General features: G+C 41.3%; 1 protein-coding gene across 1 annotated transcript in view; it reads right to left on the bottom strand.

Moving 5' to 3' along the window:
- LOC126251935 (synaptic vesicle glycoprotein 2A-like) overlaps positions 1–22,774 on the bottom strand; it is a 136,490-nt gene that overhangs the window by 105,766 nt on the left and 7,950 nt on the right. The window contains exon 2 of the mRNA XM_049952691.1: positions 15,883–15,954. Coding sequence (XP_049808648.1) covers positions 15,883–15,954 — 72 coding nt within the window. The remainder of the gene's footprint in view (positions 1–15,882; positions 15,955–22,774) is intronic.

Genomic DNA, 22,774 nt, shown 5'->3' on the forward strand with positions numbered 1-22,774 from the left:
TGCACATAAATATGTGGTGTCTCCACCCTTATTTGTCATGACGGCTTTAATTCTGCTGGGGACACTTTCAAAGCGGTGTCCGAAGAGGGCTGACAAGAACCCGAGGGTAAAATTAAGCTATTGGGATTTTTGTACTGACGATTAAATAGTTCGGTTTAAGTTTCTACGATTAATTTATTCACACCATTAACCCATTCTTACAGCTACTTTCTTAGTGTCTCTTTTCTTGTCTTGCCAGTACTGCATCCATTGAGAGAATCTTCTCCACCAAGGGCTAGTTGGTTAAAACTAGGAAATAACTGAGGAGAGAAAAGATCCGAGAAATTAGTGATCTCTGCATGCTTCCAAAAACTAATGAATTCTACTTTACAGTTATCACGATTCTACACCAAGTTGAAGATTTTTACTGGATGTGTAAATGTTACTTAGCTGTGTTCCTTACAATGGAAGAAAAGTTAAAACACAATATTAATAAAATAAAGCCTTGTGACAGTAGATAGTTGCCTTTAATAAATATTTTGGCTCTTTTTATTTTCGATACTTTAGTGCCTGTGTTACTTCGTACATGGATGCCTGTCCGAAAGAACTTAGCATCGTACTTCCGAACAACACAGGCACTGCAATATCGTATTTATCCGCCGACAACAGACAAGCGACTTTCTATTAAAATGTCTCCCCTGTACGGGAATATACATAGTGGATGTACAAGTGCTGCTTGTACACATATAGTTGACGACATATGAAGTTTGGATCTGGCCGTGAAGTGTACACGGATAGCCTAAACGTTTGGTGACCGCTCGCGAAAAGCGGGAAATCTGGGATCGAGTCCCGGTCCGCTACAAATTTTCATTGTCATTCCATTGAACAACTCATGGTTGTCCGTATTCTCAACTGCGAATACATGTCATATCTTTAAAATGTGAGTGAGGCTAACAATGTAACATTCTGTATGTTAATTAAATTTTTACATTTAAATCTAGTCTGAAAGGATCAGCAAAATGTGTAGAATAAAACTTTCTTCTGTCTTTTCTTTGCAGATGTGCGTATTGCTGGTGAAAAGGCCGTGGGGAGTTTCTTGAGTTTTACTAGGTTTCTTTTTATTTTTTTATTTTTTTCCAAACAAGCCACATGGTCTTTTTTGTGTCGGGTTAAATTACAACAACCCTTGTTTGTGGAGGAATTACGGCCCATTCTTTTCTCAAGAGCCGAAACAGGAGAAGGTAGTGATGTTGGAAGCAGGGGCTGGTGGAAGTCGCCATTGTAACTCATTCCAAAGCTGTCTCATGGGGCGTAGGTTGAGACTCAGATCAGGCCACTGTATTTCAGGAATGTTACTGCCCACGAAACCATTGCCTCATACACGCTGCTTTATACAGTGTATTGTTAATATTAACAGCAGTCGTCTCCGTACTGTTCGCCTACTGTATACTGTAAAGTATGTTCACATCCTTCCACAAAAAAAAAAAAAAAAAAAAAATGGCTCTGAGCACTATGGGACTTAACATCTGAGGTCATCAGTCCCCTAGAACTTAGAACTACTTAAACCTAACTAACCTAAGGACATCACACACATCCATGCCCGAGGCAGGATTCGAACCTTCGACGTAGCGGTCGCGCGGTTCCACACTGTAGCGCCTAGAACCGCTCGGCCACTCAGCCGGCCCATCCTTCCACATTTATTGTTTTCTTCAAAGCAGTATGGGACCCGAAAGAACATCTGCATAGCGTTACATCAGCTCCTCCGTATTTTACTGTTCACACTACACTAGATAGCAAGTAGCGTTTTCAGGCATACGCTAATCTCAAACGCTTCCATCTGATTGCCACGGGTTGTGGCGTGATTCATCACTCCAAAAAGTTTCCAGTCATCCACTGCCCAGTGGCATCGCTCTTTAAACCACTTCAAATATCGTTTAGCGTTCACTATATACATGTGTGGCTTATGAGAAGGCGCTCGACCATTCTGTCCCATTCTTTGTAAGACCCTGCTCACGGTCATTGTGCTAGCTGGACTGCAGGTAGCACTTTAGAAGTCATTAGTGATTCCTTCCGCTGAAGGTCAGCCTCGTTTTGGTTTAACTATGATTGTTTCCAGTTCGCAGTCGCAATACCTACAGTCGACTTGTGCAGTTTTATGAGGGTTGGAATGTCCCTGATAGATTTCTTACTCAGGTGACGTCCAATGACTGATCCGCGTTCGAAGTCATTGAGCCTCTCTCAGCAATCCAATCTGCTGTTATTGCTTCTCTGCTAACAAGACAATACTGCCCGTCCCGTTTATTCCGTCGAGTACGTCTCTTGCTACATCTAGTGGTCGGTTCCGCATTACGTAGGGGTGTCCAGATATTTGACCAGATAATCTATTTTGCGCGCATCTTTGATTCACCAATTTCATATTACTGCAAAACAGCATAGATATGGAGTATCAGCTCAGTTGAATGAATATGGACGGTCAAATCATTAAAAAAAATTCAGGGCTTCGGTTGAAGTGATGTAAAGAAAAAGAAAAACGGAGACGGTCACCGAGTGGTGACTTGAATTCCATCCTGGTCGAAATGAGTTCAATATCTTATCCACTACACCACTCCTTTCTAAGAGGCGTTGTGGAGCGTGTTTAGTAAGGTCTTCGAGACCATTCTCTCTCACTGTATTCACAACCACCTTACCCAGCACCACATCCTTCCCCTTCCCCAGTGTGGCTTCTGGCCTTCTTTCTCATCCGCCGACCAGCTCCTTAACCTTACCAATCTTCTTTGCCTCCAACTTAACTTCCGTCGCTCTGCAACCTTTGTTTCCCTTGACCTCCAGAACGCCTATGATCGTGTCTTGCATCCTGGGCTCTCTTCAAACTCCAGACCTATGTTCTCCCCATCAACTTCGTCCGTCTCGTTGCGTCCTTCCTCTCCCGTCGTCCGTCCTATGTGACTACCCACAATTCCAACTCCCTTACTTTCTATCCCTCTGATGGCGTGCCCCAAGGCTCCGTCCTCTCCCCTCTACTCCATCTCCTGTACACTGCTGATATGCCCAAGCCTCCCCCACCTGTTCATCTCCTCCAATTTGCTGATGACACCGCCTTCCTAGCCCTACATCCTACCCTTCAACGGTCGCAACGTACCCTCCAAACCCACCTTGACCAATTCACCGCTTGGTGCAAATATGGTTCCTCTGTATCAACTGCTCCAAGACCCAGGCGATCATCATAGGCCGCAACACCCGCTCTTTCGGTCTCCATGATTTCTACCTCACCATTTATGGCCATCCTATCCACCTCAATCCTACCCTTATATACCTTGGCCTCACCCCCTCGACTGCCACCTCACCTGGACTCCCCATCTCCTTACCATCCAACACACAGCTCACAACAGATTCTGCCTCCTGAAACTCCTGTCTGGCTGGACATTGGGTCTGCATCCTTCCACCATTCTTCGCACCTATAAATCTTTGATCCGCCCCATCCTCTGTTATGTCAGTATTGCTTGAATTTCCGCCCCTCCCAGGTTCTATAAAACCATCCAAATCCTCGAAGGCCATGCACTCTGTCTCGCCTTCCGCATCCGCCTTCTGTTCCCCACACGCATCCTCTACGACCTCATTACGTTCCCCCACCTTCTCATTTTCCTTGAACACATCTGCACACTATATATTGTCTGCCGCCTTGATCCCCCTCACCCCCTGGTGTCTCCCTTCCTCTTCACCCCCAGCCCATTGCCACGCCTTTACCGTTGTATCCCACCCTCTTTCCATCTCCACACCCTCCGCCTCCTTTCCCAACACAACTTTCATCATCTACCCCTCCCGGATGATGAGCTTCGCCCTGACATCTACCCTTCCTACCAACTCTAATCCCATCTTCCTCCTGCCTCCTCCTGAGGGCTCCCTCTCCTCCCCCTCCCTTCTCCTGAGCGGCTTTCCCCTCCTACTCCCTCTCTTGTGCTACCCTTCAGTGTCTCTGCACTCCGTCCTGCCTTGTCTTCCCTCTTCATCTCCTGCCCCACCTGCCTCTTGGTGCACCTGCTGACGTCCCTCCCCTCCCCACCATCCAGTTTTATTCTGCATCATGTGTGTTCCAAGTGGGTTTAAAGTGTGTTGCTCTGGAGTGTTTTTAATACTGTGGCCAACTTTTAACCCGTGTGTCTCACTTCAGTGTCTTTTTTGTGTTCTACGAATAGCCAACTGTGTTTTTTAACTTTAAGTCGACTTTTTTAATTGTCACCCCATGAAAGTCTCCATGTCAATGTATTTTTACCTCCATTATCTCCCCTTACTCTGTTTTATATCCCCCTTTTTATCGCCTTATATGTAACATTTTATTCTTGTATTAGTTGTCATGTCACTCGGCTGCTGAGCGGCGAATTGTGCCGCTGACAGCCCTCTCCTGCCCATATGGGGCAGGGGAATGAAATCACACTAAAGAAAAAAAAAGGCGTTGTGGAGCGGAGATTCAGATGCATCATCTCGCTCCTGGGCATGTATCACGACACTACTTCTGATCTACACCAACATATACGCCGTAAGTCACGGTAGAGTTCAGGGCGAAAGGTACATTGGTCCTTTCTAATACTGAACTTTTTCATCTAGAAGAACTTCCTTGTGGCTAACTTGATAAGACGGAAGCAGTGTTCGAAAACAGACTGCATGACAATCACATGTGTTCTGCTCTACTCACGCAATGCGCGTTTTTAGATTCTTTTATACTAGTCCTCTCTACAGCTGATTTTGCGAGTTCCACTTTAATCACTACGTTAGCAGCTGACCTACATGCTTCCAGCAGAAGTTAGTACTTGTGAAACATGTAGTCGGACCAACTGACTGCGGCACTCAATGTAGCACTTAAAACGCTTGTCTAACTTATTTGAATAGGAGGACAGTCTTATAACATCTCACGACGTCGTCTAAAAATACAAACTTTTTCTGATTAAGATAGTTAAAGCACATAGTACGACTATATTATCTGAGGAATGTGTTCGTACATTCTATCAAAAAGATTTCGTTGTAATTATGTACGTCTAGGTCTATTGTTAGCGACGTTATTGTGAAAGGGAAACGTTAGGCTAGCACTAAACCTGGTAGAGCTAGTAAGTTAACTGACAGGAACAGTGAAACTGTCTCAAAAAAAAGGATAGAGTGCTGTTGCCTGTAATGCTTTCATAAAAATCTACTTTCCTTTTGCCACCGGCTATGACTAGCGGTTCAGCTCCATATTATAAGAAATAGAAAGTCACGATAACGACAAAGAATTTCGCTACAGCCGTAACACACTAAATACGTTTGCTAGACTTCCTCCAAGACAACCATAGCCACTTCAGTGTCGCGTCGCATACTGAGATTCGGCGCTAGATAATATTTTCTTCTATTGCTCCACGCACAGACGAAGTGCTACCAACATACTTTCTACAGCTGTAAAGCTTCTTGTCTTCTAACCAAATTTGAGGCAAATTCTAAAGAACGTTCACTAATTGTAAAGCTTGTTACATACCCACCGGCATTTAATTCAGTTATCCTGTACATATTTTCTCTTCTTAATACTATTGAAGTGCCTTGTGTGTAAGATTGTAGTACTTTTTTTTTACTTCATATTCGTTATCGTCTTTTCGATGGGTCGTTTGTGTATTTGCTAAGTGTAGTTATTGGTTTCATCAACTGATGATCTTGACCTGTAATTGTCTGTTTCTGTTCTCGTTGCAGCTGCATGGTACTTTTAAATTATTTTCACTTAGTTGTGGTAGGCCATTATTATAGAGCCTTAAGCAGTTAACGCAGTTACTAAGAACAATATAATTGATTGGTCTTGACCTGTGAGTCTTTGTCAACCGTTTGTATTATAACTGCTAAATAAATTATTTTCTTTTTGCTGTGGAAAACGCTTGTTATTGGATTTTAAGCTGTTTGTGCAGCTGCAAAGAATAATTTTTTGAATGATCTTAACCACAAAAAAGAACATCTGCATACCGTTACATCGCCTCCTCCGTATTTTACTGTTCTCACAACACTCGATAGCAACTAGCGTTTTCCAGGCACACGCTAATCTCAAACGCTTCCATCTGATTGTCACAGGTTGTAGTGTGATTCATCACTCCAAAAAATTTTCCAGTCATCCACTGTCCAATGGCATCGCTCTTTAAAACACCTCAAATATCGTTCTAAGTTAACCATACAAATGTGTAGCAATGTCGTCTATCGTCAGAGCGATGGGCTGTATTATGCTTTATAATCCTCACCTATATCCTTCGTCTTTCCCACCCTTTTAAACAAATTATATAAAAAGAAGTGTTTGTATCAGTTATCATCTCATTCTTCAGTCCATAGTGTAGGCCTGCAGCCTATTCCGTCTTCACTGTTCTGTTCAAAAAATGGTTCAAATGGCTCTGAGCACTATGGGACTTAACATCTGAGGTCATCAGTCCCCTAGGACTTAGAACTACTTAAACCTAACTAACCTAAGGACATCACACACATCCACACCCGGGGCAGGATTCGAACCTGCGTCCGTAGCGGTCGCGCGGTTCCAGACATAAGCGCCTAGAACCGCTCAGCCACACCGGCCGTCCTCACTGTTCTGTTCCTCGGTCACCCTACATGTCTCTCTCCTATTGGTTTATAATAGTTTACTTGTTTAACTAATCTATCTTCCACCACTCTGTTGATAAGTCGTTTCCATTTTATGCTCTAAATGTATTAACTGTCTTTGTTTTATAATCCGCCATTAACAACAATGTTAGCAATGTATGTAACTATTTAAACTTTATTCGGCTTAAAATATAGCTGTCAGTGAATTTTTCGCCTTAAAATCGATTTTCGACATGTTGTTGCGGGATTGAAAGGTGTCTTGAAAAAGTCCCTTTAAGGTGCAAAACTTGGAGCTTATGCTTCGGATTCAACAACTAGCTAGTTTGCTGGGGTTGGATATGATAGTAGTGAAATGATAAAAACGAAATAGCGTGAATAGAATTTAGGACAGTCGAAGCTTCTACAAGGAAATGTCCGGATCATTTTCTAAAAACCTTAGAAAGTATGATGAAATGCTTACGTTTTTTAGGATTCTTGGCCAGTATTGATAATCCTTTGACCAGTATTGATAATCCTTAGTTTGTTATAATCAGAAAGTTCTCCCAAGTAGCTGTACGGTTCTAGCTAAATTTCTGGCCGAAATATACAGTTTTTAAAAAGTGAAAGATCTTTATTTAAACCTTCTAGGCAAATAAGTAAACTTAATTGCTGACTACAAAGAAACCTTACTTGTAAGAAATAGAATTCTGTATAATGTTTATGTGCTGTATTGAGTATGCGTGCATCTAAACAGGTAAAAGGGTTTTAAGCAGACGGAGGGGTTGAAATAGGGGAGACATTTATAGAAGTTGTTATCCAAAGGTTTTAATGATGTTTTCAATCAAAATTTTACAAATGAACATCAATGCCACAAGCGTAATTCTGGACAGGTCAAAAAATGAGTATTCTCAATCGTCACAAGAAGTCATGTTGGTACTTTTACCATTTGTGGATTATATAAATGTAGAGATCGGGTTTCTTAGATTATTTAACATTAAAATATAAATTCCGCAACAGACTTGAGGTCAAATATACGTGTGGTCTCAACTGTTACCCGTAAAATCCCATATAAGTATCTTTGGGAAAACAGGAACCAACAACGCTCATCTCACTCGAATTTAAATTGAGAGTTTCCTTTTCATTCTGATTTTAAATTTAAATTACTTCATGGGCTTTTGGGTTGATCTTTAAATTGCTTTTTGAAGCAAATAATGGGTTATATTTGTTGCAAGTAATCCATTTTCATAATGTTGGATTAAAAACATAAAAACTATAAAAGTGGACATTTAAAAGATTAAGAAACGCCGTGTTAAATTACTGCCACAATTTGCTCTGAAGTCTGATAAACTTCCTAAATTTTTGGTCTGTGTACAGTGCATATCTCTGTGTGTACATTGTCGTGCGCTTCATATATCTCGCTGTTGACGCGTTAACAGCTGCAACTCTTTACGTAAGGTCCCGTCCGTATTCCCATCATTTAAGTTTCTACCATTATCTGTGAATGGTAACTGTTTTCTCTGTAGCTGTAAATTTGTGTTTATTATGTAATGTAGTGATAATATGTGACTCCGCTGCTGGTAACGAAAAGCTGACACCCTGACTTCCACGTACGTAAGGAGTTCACTTACTTAATGAGTCCTTTCGTAAGAAAGAAAGCAATATCAAAGATTGAAAGACATTTTCGAATAAGTATATCCTGTCACTTAGAATAAGCAAACTTGGAGAATGTCAAATTTACTTTCCTGAGAAATAAACCTCTTGTTTCAAAAAACAGTTCTGCATAAACATATTGTGTATCTGTAAGTCTGATCGTTTTATAACACAAAAAGGTAGGAAAACTACACGCTGTTAAAAATTAGCTTATGACTGACAGCTACGACAGACGTAATGGGGTGAGACCCACTCCGAAGGCACGACACGAGTTTAGGCATTCCCACCAAGACCTGGAGTCGCTGCAAGCACCCGCGGTTGCCAAACCTGCACCCCACCACTGCAAAGCTTCCTGCTTATACTACGCTTCAGTTTCAGGCAACTAGCTGTTCTGTGTGAGGGTTCGTTGCAGAAGGTGATTTTGCTTGTGTTCGTTTTTATGTCTGCGAAAATTATTATTTTGTTTGTTGTTACTATTATTTGTTGTGCTATACTGAACAATAACGGAAGCAAGTTCGTCGAAAGTTACGAATGAAAAAGTTCGATGTTCTCTCGGACACGAGATTGCCGTAAGAAGAGAACCAAGAGAAACGATTTGCGTGTTACGTGCTCGTTGCTCTCCGTTAACAAGGTAATCGATACTTTGAGCCGACCGATGTGGCCGAACGGTTCTAGGCGCTTCAGTCTGGAACCGTGCGACCGCTACGTTGCAGGTTCGAATCCTGCCTCGGGCATGGATGTGTGTGATGTCCTTAGGTTAGTTCGGTTTAAGTTGTTCTAGGGGACTGATGACCATATATGTTAAGTCCCACAGTGCTCAGAGCCATTTCAACCATTTTTTGATACTTTGAATATAAACAAAACCACTGTTGTGAAAATTGGCAAGGAAATGATCGAGAAAGAAGAGGAAGCTGGAAAACATCCAAACTTGTAACTCCATTCCTTTGCTGAGGATTCAATAGCCGCGTTTATGGTTGTTGCTGTGGAAAGGGACGTGTAACACTCAACACGTTTAAGGGCAGTCACACATCATTACTCACAGTTTTGCACAAAGTGGAATTTCATTATAGTGGTCATAAGTTGTTGATGGAGGAGAGGATATAATGTAGCTGCATGGTGATGACAATTTCTATGGAATATCCGTGTAATGAAAGTCGACGAATTGGTGTGGCTTGATGAAACTTGGGACAGTACTGCCGACACTCATAAACAGAGCTGAACGACTAAAGAATCAACGGTAATACCTTCCGTCAAGGGTAACCAGACTTATTCTCCTGCAAGCAGACATCTCGCACAATTTTATACCAAACAGTCTCCTGCAATTAAATCAAAGAAGAAAGAAGATTATCATGAAGAAGTGAATCGTAGTAATTTACCCTGTGGTTCGCAGACTCAGGAAACCAAATCTGGGGAACTGTCGACAATTGTTCTTGGTAATGCTCCTTATTTTCTTATTCTTGGCAACACGCTGACCATACCAAACCTATAGGAGGAAGTGATTTATTGCCTTCAGTCTTGCAACTTACGAGTGATAATATTATTATTACGGAACTGATGCATCTCTCCACAAACCACATTTCACCAGGTATGAAATCGATGGGCTGGCAAAACCATATGGGCATACAATAATTATAATACCCCCTTAACACTGACATTTCAGCCCAATAAGTATGATGTGGGCCCAAATTAATGATTACGTTGCCAGATATAATAATAAATTTACCTGGTCTGCAGCTGAGATACAAAAGAAGCTGTAGAATCGCAAACCTTGAAGACGGAAAGAAAATTGTTAATCAGATATAGAGTATGACGGAAAGAGCATGGCAGAGTGAGACTGTCTTAGGAAAGTCAGTGGAGGAAATGACTATTTCATTAAATAACGACAGAGACGCTTCAAGCGTCAGTCATACTGACGAGAGTCAAGTCAGTAGACTTCGTCCATTGTCATCATAGATATGAGGCACCAACAACTTCTGCTGAAAGATTAAAGCGACGATTTCCAAATGATAAATAGCTAGTATTTTCTCGTAACTCCGCGAACCACGGCCGCTGCCAGCGTAGGTGATCTAACTGCACACTACCCACGTGTACCTTAGCGCCTTTACAATGTGATTGTCGTACCCTGCCGCGCCAAACAAGTAAAGACATGTGTAGTGCTAACACTGTCACAAACACACGGCTGTGCCCCCCCACCCTCCTCCACCCAGCTGCCCAGGTGCTCTGAGTCGATGGGCGCCCTCCCCCCTGCCCCCCTCTTTTAGAATTCATTCCCGACGTTGCAAAAATAAACGAACACCAAAAGAATTACATTTTAGTAAGTTCTGACATTTTGGTAACAAGGCCATTATCAGCAGCTAACAGCAAAAAGATTTCTTCTAAGGTATTCACTCAATTTCACACAACATACGTACCATAGTTTGCAAGACAATTGCTGCAGTACTGAGGCGCCGTTTTTTTGGCCTATGTAAGATAAGTTTTCTCACTGCAAGTAATATGAATAAATCTTTTTTTCATACACTGGTAAAATATAGAAAGTTTTCTGACCAGAAAACCTAAGAACAGGTTAATCACAAACCTAGTGATCTGTTTTCTTAACAAAATCAAACGGGAAACTGCTTGGTACTCGATTCACGAGCAGATTTTTTTTTTGTCACAGTTAACTGAAATTTTCTTGTGTTAGGTGCTCAGTTCCAGTTTGGATCAGATAAAAATATGATTTATTCCTAAGATTTCGTTCGAACATTACGTTCACCAGTTTTCAATAACATAACAAGAAAGTTTACTATTTCTGTAAAATTAAATTACGTCCTGTGTTTTCATAAACTTTCCATACATTACCTTAAAATTGTTGCAATAAATAGAATTAAAATGACAATATTGTGCAGTCCTTCCAAAAAAATACTCATGTCACTACCATCTTTGTACAGAGTGAGCAAAATAAAACTGGTCAGGAAAACACTACTTGCATCGTATGCCCCGGTGTATATAATGTAAATTGGGTTGCCTATTTTAAGGTCCATGAAATATGGGGACTACTGGGGAAGTTAGTTCTGATAGGTCGCGAAAAGGAAACCACCGTTAAAATCAAAACTGTTTTATTTGCGATAGTTAGTTATACCTTACAGCTATTTCTCTAGATAGTTGTCGCTCCGACAGAGACGTTTATCGTAGCGCTGTACCAACTTTCCAATTACCTCGTCACAGAAGGCAGCGGTCCGTGCTTTCCGCCGATTCTCTAAACCTCTTCACCTCGTTGTCTGTGCCAAAATGCTGTCTTCATAGCCAGCGCTGTGATCGTTTCCCATCGGAAACGCTGCAGGATCATCTTCATTGCCCCTGCAAAGTGCGGCCGAGTACTGTCATGAACAACGAAACGGTTGACAGTCATGTGGCCTGCATATCATCAGGCGAAATCTCTCGCCAGGCCCTCATACTTGGCAGGAGCCACTATTTTCTAGGCATCTTTATGTGTTCACTGTGCGCTCAGAATTGAAAAGAGCGACCTGCCGCGATCGACAGGTATACTACAGACAACACCCAACACATCTGTGCAAAACTTCATCGCATTTTCACAGTGGTTTCCCTTTCACAAGCGATCGGAACTTACTTTCCGAAAATCCCTCTTATCATCCGGCCATTGTACTGTGCCCACGCTGTACCCTGAATAATTTTCGAGACTGAGAGAGTGCATGACGTATAAGATTACGCCTGTGTTCTGTGCAGGACATGGCGACTCTCCTCCATACCTCCAATTGCTCCTGCCGAAACTTAAAAAACGAGGAACAATACTACATTATGTGGATATCCTAATGTGCTTAGATAATGTCATAATTAAAGTATTTTAGTGTTAGAGGTCTGTTCGTTCATTAATTGTATCGAGAGAATGGGAATGAAGACTTGCTCAGATTTCAGTATCTTCCAGAACATCGAGTATTCCACCTTTCTCTGTAGTGTATAAGACAGTTCGTTTATGACTAACCTACTGCAGCTGATGCTGCTTGTCAGTCAAATGCATTGTCAGAGCTGACCTGGAATTGGCCAGGTATTTATGTTCTTTAAATCCGCACAGATCCTCTTCCCTTTTTAATGTTGTGATGGTTCCGTCTACTTTCTACTGTTAGTTCCCGCTTCCCCACTTAAAACAATTCACCACTCTGTTGTATGTTTCGTACAGCGTCTGCGCTTGGGTTGTGTGCGGCTTCAGTATTCACGGCTAGTATTTACTAATTCACAGTTTTCCTGTTTGTATTCCCGCTCGCGCAGCGCGGGGGGCGACTGATGTGGAATTTTTGTAAGTAATTCCGCACAATATGTGTGTTCTCCCGCCTCCCTCTCCTCGTTTTTATTGCATTTTACATGTTTCATTATTTTGGTAACTTTTGGTGTACGGTCGTGATGTTCATTTTTTCGAATTTTTTAGGTCCCTTTTCCCCTTTGACACGGAAATGCTTGAGTGATTTTATTTGTAGGTAACGTCCTGTTCTCTCTTGTAATTTGTTTAATTTAGAAATTTTAGCACCGTAGTTCCTTATCTGATATTTCAGACTTGTGATCCCCTCCCATTCGCGTGTAACAGAATATTTTTTATTACTGTTTACACCAGATGTTGGAACTTTAACCGTTCCGAAACCGATCGTGTACACAATAAAAGATTGTGGATTAAGCAACTGTCCTGCGGTTTCCCCATTTTTCGAAATGGACTTGTACAGCATCGGCTGCTCCGTAAGAAGAACTCGTAATGCCTTATGTTTCTCTTCAAGGCGCTTACATAAATTATGAGAGTCGAAAGCTGCGAGAAAATGTTTATTATTCCAACACAATGCTCAAGTATACCAAGAGTGAGTCAGCTGTGCAGTTCACCTCAAATACTTCCTAAATGTTTAAGATATCGTACTTCTGTGACACCTGAGTTTCTCCCGGCTCGTACAATGTTCGAATAACTTACGCGAATGCAGTCGTGTGACGTCGTCCGACAACCGCCGATATTTCGACAGGAGCGCACCCTGCCATTTTCAAGGTATGGCAGGGTGTGCCCTTGTCGAAATATCGGCGGTGTGGATGACATAACCCGGCTGTATTCCCGTAAGTTATTTGAGTATCGTATTGCTGTTCCCATCCAAATGAGTCATAAGAAAGCCCTCATTAAACTATGTATTATTTATTGTCATGGCTATGTTGACTGCAGAGATATCGGTAACAACTTCCCTTTCTCAAACGTAACTCCAGCAATTTCAACTGCTAGTATCGTTGAGCTGAAAGAGGCAAATTCACCGCATTTAACTCTACGAAATCAAATAAGTAGTTTCTGAGAAAATACGCTATTTAGAACCTGGGAGTTATCTGTTTTAAATACTAAATGGTTGCTGTTTAACGGATAAGTTCGTGATTTCACATCAAAATGGAGAAGTACATCTCGTCAGGTAAGGAATAAGCAGTGTTGCACTTCCAAGATACCCGTACGAAAGGAGTACAGAGGAAGGTAGCTTTATATTAAGATTCTATAATTTACGTGTATCGAGCGCTGGCTACGTGGAAAAAAAATTAGTTTACAAATTAAATGAAATTATTTCACTTCTTGAAGGCAATAGCAGAGCAATCGCAAAGTGAATAGTTGAGTGGTACTGGGCTAATGATCCTGGCAAACGATGTTCAACAAGAATGACAGTTCAGCGGATGTCCAACTAATTCTTTGTGAAAGACATTGGAATATCGTGCAGAAGGTAAAGGGCAAGCTAAGTACGAGCATAGTGAACAAAAAAGATATCCTCACAGCTATTGTCGTACTGCACATATTAGTTCCAGAGAAATTGCGAGTGCCTCTGAAATACATCAGTCCAGTGTTGACATCTTGTGCACAGACAGCTTCTATGCGTCATTTCAAGTACGGGTTAACCAGCAGGGTTTCACTCTGCTCTGAATAGGTTATTTCCGCGAAGAAATCTCTCTACTATTGAAGAAGCGTATACAGATCATGGAAAACTGAACGTAAGAAATATGCATTATCAGGTCACTGAGAATCTGCACTGGCTGTGGCAGTTTGGACATCAGAGACTGTGGAGTGTGATGTTTGATGTTGAATTATTATGGACTACATAACTGTAGTTCTTTCTTCGTTGAAGAAACATTTTCGACTAACAGACAAACACAGTTTTCCACCGAAAAGCTACCGACCCTCGTTGAACTACCACAAGAACACGAACATGTACGTGGTACCAGCACGCTGAGTGCCCGGCTCACTACTTATGTGTGGCCAGGGAAGCGCTCACCCAGCCAGCTCTTTCCCGATAGCTAGGTACGACCTCAGAGCGTTATCAGGTGCCCTAAACGTTTTCCTTATGGGGCGCCAATGCCTTTCCTCTTGGATGAGCTCGAAAGTCTATGCGCAAATTCTAAAAACCGAAGAAGATTGAAACATCTCATTGTTACAGTGTGTGCTACAATATCGAAGGAATCTCTACAGCCTTTCCAAAAGTACTGCCACCGACGGCTGAAAATTCGTCCTCCTGCAGGCGATGAACTTATCGCACACTTGATGATACTAATGGAATTTAATTGTCATGCTTATGATCAAGTTCCTTTGCGATTTCCTTTTGTTGCCGCTGCTGAAGTGATGTAAGTGTATATCTCGAAATTAATTATTTTACAACCGAAGTTATTATTTAACATTCTTTATATCTCAGTTTCGTCTTTTAAAAATCCCTTCAGTTTACGATATTCACATATATCTCTTGCCTCTGTCAGAAACAAGAGCGCTTTGCCTTAATTATCAGGTGAATCGTAAGTCCATAGGCGTCCGTCTGATATGTCATTCAGACCACATGCAGAGCCTCGCCAATTGTGATTAGTGTCAGTCGAACACAACAGATCCCTATCGAAGATGAATTTCGGGATACTACAGAAATCGATTTGATGCTAAATGACAGACAAATCCTAACTTCTAAATATTATAAATTCCCCTAAACTACTTATCAGACTTCGTAGACTGAAACGCACTTGAATTTGTCTCTCTGCGATAACTGCAGCAGAAATTGCGGTGTTGCTGTGGCTACATTTCAGAAAGCGAAGATATCTATATCTTTAATTGATGCTAGACTAGACGTCGTTTAGTGAAGATTTTGTTACAATTTATATTTATATTTAATTTATTTATTACGTTATTGCAAACGATTCCAAAAATGTTTTACGTGAACAGCTTAGGTAAATCATCCTTTATTATTTACTCTTATTGCAGCACCCTTTTGCGACAAATATTTGAATCTTTGAGATGTGTTTTGAAACTTAGATACTGGTAGATTTTTCAGAAGTAACTGCCTAGCACAGAAAAAGTATTTTACTAACAGTCCTTTTTCTGTTATAGTAAGATCGATACAACATGGAGCCTTTATACGTTGTGCGCCTGTGTACAGTAGCCCGTGGACGGAGTCTGCGACAGCAGGAGATGCACAGTAAACAGTCAGTGTCAAAGTGAATTGTCTCCAATAAGCGGGACTGGCGTCCCAGAAGTGGACGCGCGTAACGCAGACCACAAATAGCCCGTCGTTCGATTTGTCGCTTTCCAGCAGAGGACAGTGTCCATCAAGGTCATAGATCCATTTTTCAAGACAATTCACTTGCTGCCCACGAGTGGAAGAAATAAAATATGCACTTCTTGTAGATATTTACGCAAAACACAGCGTTACTCACCTGTTAAAGTAACTGCTTCTTCGAAAGCCACAGGCTTCTCCGTTGAGGCATTGTTATGGTTGTTGTGGGTGACTGAAAAACGTAAAGACAGAGGTTAACACACACTAAAAAGCTTATCTTCAAATATGGTGAGACGTGCAAACGCCGGCATATGAATGTTATCGCTGATGCGACGGTTTGAATAACTAAACGTTTGTACGTGCTTTATTAGACATTTTACGTAAAACACTATTACAATTAAATTAACTTATGTACTTACATATACTTGTATACAAAGTATGTGATACAGTATTTTCGCGCGTCACAACGGAGACAGGTTACTGAATAGACTGTTTCCTCCTTTTCATTTTTATTTTTTTTTTAAATCTAAGGCAAACCAGACACGAAGTTTCATCTCGGAAGACAATTATCCTCAGAGCCACACATCTGATCCCTCAGACACGCATTATAATTTGGCGATGGCATAATACCTGCGCAGGTCATAAAGTCAACAGTAAATTTTGGGAATCTCAGGACACAGTTTCACATTTCCAGTAATGTGATGGTAACCCTCGCAATACTTTGTCGACAGCAAGGCTGTGAGGTCTATATTACCATCTGGGTAGATGAAGGATGAGCAAAGTACCTATAGTTACATTTTTGAAGGATACCCCCCAACAGTCTCCCATGGCTATTTAAAAGCCCTCCACAATACAATTCCACTGTGTGCTATTCCAACACTCATATGAGGTCACACTATCTGACGTTTGGTAGTGAAGAAGTGCTTGCTCGTGTGTGGCCAGATAAAATTCTGGCCCCGAAACGAATTTTCACCATTAGTGTTTTTGGCTGGTGAGGAGAGAAGCAGTGGTGGAGAAGATTTTCTGATCAGTAGACCATGCATCAATGTCTTCGGTTAATTCTAGAACATATCTGTGGTGTCTTTCGGAATGACAGCGTGTGACACAGCTGGAGATCCGTCGGCAAGATGGAGACGTTACACTCGTTGCGTCCCTCAATGCTTTCCAATGGACTACGCTGTGCTGGCACCGTTGCTTTAATTCCATTTTCATTCTTAACATTAGAAACACCGCATTAAAGAGGAAGAGCACTTATCGCATTAATCCGCGTGATATTAGCACACGTTTGACACGTCGTAACAGTTCGGGGCAAAACAAAGGCAAACTACATCCACAAGGATCTAGCGCAGACAGGCATGTCGCCGACTCGCACTTTCTAACTATGTATCACGTACCGAACGACGTGGCACTGTAGTTAAGCCGCCGCCTTCTTCTCAGCGCGAAAGATGGGGCGGTCATTCATACTTCCTGCCTTCTTGATGCCAGTCTGCTGAAACCCTGACATCTCCTGACAGCTTTAATTTCATCCATGAACTCCTGTCTCGGTCAACATCTCCGCTTCCTTCCTTCCATCATTGCTACAATCGGAATAGTGAACTGCGATGAAAGGCAAAGTACATGGATAACCATGTTGTTCCTCTTAGCGGTGACAGTTTTGAGTACGCTCGTTGTCTCTCCCTCTCTTCTCAGAATTTCTTCGTTTAAGTGTTATCTCGGCAGATTGCAGATTTTTTCCGCCTTCCACCGCTTCCAAGTTTCTGCCCCGTGCAAATATCCGCTCCAAATGTAGTTACTGAAGAACAGTTCCCTGACAGTCAAGCAGATATTGTTATTTTCCTTGGGCTATTCGAAAATCCACTTTGATAGAATTTCCGAAGGTAGTCACATGTATCAGCTTTTCGTCCTCAAGGTGCGCTGCGTTCTGCTTTTGTCTCTTATGCACTTCATGAATTTCGTTTCGCTTATGTTCATCTCGCGCTCTATGAAGACTTGATTATTCTGTATAAATGCCTTCTGTTGCTCCTCTTCATTTCTGCCCAAAGAGGTAACATCGTCTACAAACCAGATAGTGTCGAAGATGTCTCTATTGATTTTTATTCCATTCCTGCTAGTTTCTGAGAATTCCTTCAACGAATTCTCTATAAATTAAGTGACAGTAAGCCATTGCGTCCGTATTCGAAAATAATGAGACTGAAACTCTTGTCTGACCATTTTGATTGGGTGATTCGAATTATGGTGGTGGATAAAATTTGTAATGTTAGTATTTGGCCGGCGATTTGCACCAATCTCCTGGACTAAATTCCAAACCTCCCCATAGTATCTTATGAAGTGAAGGCATATGGCGTCGCTGATGGTAACCCGTCCGTCAAATGGAGACGTTAAGCTCGGGAAGCCCTTGATGCTATTCGATAACAGTAGGTTTCGCCCTCTCCGTTTTGTCGTGTAATCATACCACCCAAATGTAACACAACACCATGTACGCATCCGTTACACTCATCTGCCCTCTACAAACAAATAAACGACACAACACTGACATATTGGCAAGGAAAAAGGCCAATCTACTTGGAGGAAGAACACGCTTTCTAACAATCAGGTTGAAACATCCCCTTAGAAAAATTGATGAATTACTGTGCTGATAAACCTCTTACGTTGATTTTCAACCAGCTGAACAGAACTGAACGTACTCAGACATTTCTCTCTTTACTTATTCTGATCAACATTAAACTTACACACAATATTTTTAGCGCAACGCAATTTGACTTTCAATAATCCCTACAAAAGAATGGCCCTGACTAAAAATAACCTATACCTTTCATGAATCACTTACCTCACAAAAGTCTTCGTTATTCGAACTACTGCAATACAGCGAGCGCCAATACTGCCAGCTAAATAAAAGATTCTAACTACTGAAGGCACTAACTACTGTTAGGCACAGTTAGCAAATGAAAGATTTTGGTAGAGAACAAACAATGTATTTATGTTAATAATGTTCAAAAGTCATCATATATATATATCCGCCAGCCGTGGTGGATGTGGGGAGAGAGATGGCAGAATTTTGAGAGAGGACGATCTGGACGGATATATACATATATATATATATATATATATATATATATATATATATATATATATATATATATATTTCACCCTTCTGTGAGGACACTGTAGATCTGTAACTCCACTGATCAGTATCGCTCCCCTTCGGATGGTCCCTAGTGGCTCCAACTTCTACACGAGAGCAAAACCTGCGGTCGCGTTGCACTCCGAAGAGGAGCGATACTGATCAGTGGAGTTACAGACCTACAGTGTCCTCACAGAAGGGTGATAATCACCCTTCTGTGAGGACTGATATATATATATATATATATATATATATATATATATATATATATATATATATATATATATTCACCCTTCTGTGAGGACACTGTAGATCTGTAACTCCACTGATCAGTATCGCTCCTCTTCGGAGTGCAACGCGACCCCAGGTTTTGCTCTCGTGTAGAAGTTGGAGCCACTAGGGACCATCCGAAGGGGAGCGATACTGATCAGTGGAGTTACAGATCTACAGTGTCCTCACAGAAGGGTGAAATATATATATATATATATATATATATATATATATATATATATATATATATATATATATATCCGTCCAGATCGTCCTCTCTCAAAATTCTGCCATCTCTCTCCCCACATCCACCACGGCTGGCGGCTCATCTCCAACTGCGCGCTGTTCACACCCAACTGCCAACACTACAATAACAAATATTCCAACAATGCAAACCAGCCATAGACTGCACACAGCACAGTCAGTGATAGTGATGGGCTAAACTGCGATTTTCCGATATCAGTGATTTCTGTGAATGCTACTTTTCAGTATCTGTTATTCTTAACTGTGATTTGTCGCAGTTAAGAGTCGCAGTTAAGGAACATAGGTCGTGTATCCCTCCGCCACTGCTATTTCTGCGATTTCTGCTACTTCCGCGATTTCTGCTATTTCTGCGATTTCTGTGATTCCTGCGATTTCTGCGACTTACCACCGTATGAAAAAGTTACATCTGTCAACACAGAAAATTGCATCTCAACAAACCTGTCATTGGCAAGTATGTTTTACGTTTTTTCTTCCGTTGGCTTTAATTTTGTATTAAAGAAACCACTGTGAAAATATTAATAGTGTAATTAATATGTAAGTAGCCGTACAGTACCGTAATAGTTCGTATTTAGAAAATGAATTCTAACATATTGTTATGTTCACAGGTACCTGAACTACATTTCAGTCACTCAGTAAAGTGATAACTCAAAATATAATTGTCAACAGATCTGAAGAAATTGCCACTGCGTCTTTAGACCGTTTTCGTCAGACGAGAGGTTAGTTTCTAAGCGTTTCGATGGACTTAATTACTTCAGTGAGATCGTTCTTGCAAATGTGATATTCATTATGGCAAATATTATCAATCTACTCTGTCAATTATATTGCTAGTAATTAATGACAGCATAACTTGTTTAATAATCCTTGTGTTTTTGCAGACACAGTTCTGACTCTGATTACTGGTTGCTGTACGTATCTATCCACATCAAGGCTGTTGAGAGACACTCGTGAAGATTCAAGACAGCTCTTAGAGGATTTGCAGTTTAAAAGTGAAATAATTGTGAAATAAGTGTGTGAATGATTAAACTGTGTTTTATTGAAGTTGTTGTGCGATTTTAAAGGAATAATAAATGTCAAATACAGTGAGTGAATAATAAAAATCTCATTTTCCACATGTTTAAGCCGTCCTATACCCATAATTTTCCGCCACTTACTTATTGGTAAACACTTGTTGGAGAGTGACATGCCGCCCCCCCCCCCCCCCCACCTTTTTCCACAATCTTGGTGTGACACTGACCTGTAGCATATCCCGAAGTCTACAATATGCATTTTGAGGCTGTTGATATGAAAGTGGGAAGTACAGATCTTCCAGTTAAATCAGGAATAGCTTAAGTGCATTACTTGAAAGTAACACAGGAAAAGCTTACTTATGTAGGTGGTAGTAGTGTCGGCAAAAAGTTCTTGTGTGTGAAGTTGCCATGTAGAACATCAGGTGTAAAACTTTTCTCCCGAGTCTTGAACTGTGTCGGAACAAAAGTGAGGCATTCATATGACTGTTTTCATTTCTCTACACTTATACAGATGTCTGAGTTCTGCTGTGTTAACATTGCAAAGTCCTGTAGGCATGTGGAGTATTAACCAAAACTGTCATATTGGAAGCAGAATCAAACACATTTGTTACGTTACTTGATATTTTCAGGAGAAAAAGGCAATGTTGCTTCTTATTAATATAATACATTCAGAGTCACAGCAGTATTTGACCAACCACAACTGATGCTAAATGTGCATGTCGTCATATAATATGAAGGGCTTATTTCAATAGTGGTACAAGTCCATTACCTCCACTTTTCTGTCTATGATGCTTCTGAAATTAGTGATCCAAACAAACATAAGTAAAGGTTCATCTCTAGCAAGAAGCCATATGCTTGAATATTTCTGGTATCTCAACTGCAGATTTTTCAGCGCTCATTTAACTTTACGACTCTGGATCTCAAAATGAACAAAAATGGACTTGTACGACTATTGAAATAAGCCCTTCATATGCACACACAGCACATCGATCTCGTGAGTCACAAGGCTCTCATAACGAAGTACGTACGTCGGTCAACAGATGACACTAGGAAAAGTATGTTAACTGCGCTTTTTAGTTGCTACTTGTGACTCTTACAAGGGAACATCCCCATCGCAGCCCCCTCAGATTTAGTTATAAGTTAGCACAGTGGATAGGCCTTGAAAAACTGAACACAGATCAATCGAGAAAACAGGAAGAAGTTGTGTGGAACTATGAAAAAATAAGCAAAATATACAAACTGGGTCGTCCATGTGTAATATAGGCAATATTAAGGGCAGTATGCGACGAGGAGCGTCGTGTTCCCGTGGTTAGCGTGAACAGCTGCAGAACGAGAGGTCTACAGTTCAAATCTTCCGTCGACCGAAAATTTTAACTTTTTATTTTCAGATTATGTGAAAAACTCTTATGTTTTCATCACTTTTTTTGGAGTGATTATTACATCCACAAGAAAACCTAAATCGGGCAAGGTAGAAGAATCTTTTCACCCATTCGCCAAGTGTACTAGTTAGGTGGGTCGACAACATATTCCTGTCATGTGACGCACATGCTGTCACCAGTGTCGTATACAAAATATCAGACGTGTTTTCCTGTGGAGGAATCGGTTGACCTATGACCTTGCGATCAAATGTTTTCGGTTCCCATTGGAGAGGCACGTCCTTTCGTAACTAATCACACGGTTTTGCGGTGCGGTCGCAAAACACAGACACTAAACTTATTACAGTGAACAGAGACGTCAATGAACGAACGGACAGATCATAACTTTGCGAAAATAAAGAAAGCAAAATTTTCAGTCAAGGGTAGATTTGAACCAAGGACCTCTCATGCTGCAGCTGTTCACACTAACCACGGGACCACGGCGTTCCTCGCAACATATTGCCCATAATATTGCCTATCTTAGGCATGGACGACCCAGTTTGTATATTTTGCTTATTTTTTCATAGTTCCACACAACTTCTTCCTATTTTCTCGATTGATCTGTGTTCAGTCTTTCAAGGCCTATCCACTGTGCCAACTTATAACTAAATCTGAGGGGGGTGCGATGGGGATGTTCCCTTGTTAGTTGCGATTTGTCACAGAAATCGCAGTTTGACTCGGTAGCGAATAGCGTAGTATGAACTTTGCTCAACAGATGGCAGTGCTAACTGCGCTTTTTAGTTGCTACGTGCGACTCTTAGTTGCGACTTGTCACGGAAATCGCAGTTGGACTCAATAGTGTATCGCAGAGATGGGCGTAGTACGAACATTGACCCACAGATGGCACTGTTAACCGTTTCTAGTTGCTACTTGCGACTCTTAGTTGCGACTTGTCACGGAAATCGCAGCTAGACTCGATACCGTATCGCAGAGATGGACGTAGTACGAACTTTGGCCAACAGATGGCACTGTTAA

Source organism: Schistocerca nitens, chromosome 1, assembly GCF_023898315.1.
Source record: "Schistocerca nitens isolate TAMUIC-IGC-003100 chromosome 1, iqSchNite1.1, whole genome shotgun sequence".
In the NCBI taxonomy this organism is placed as follows: domain Eukaryota; kingdom Metazoa; phylum Arthropoda; class Insecta; order Orthoptera; family Acrididae; genus Schistocerca; species Schistocerca nitens.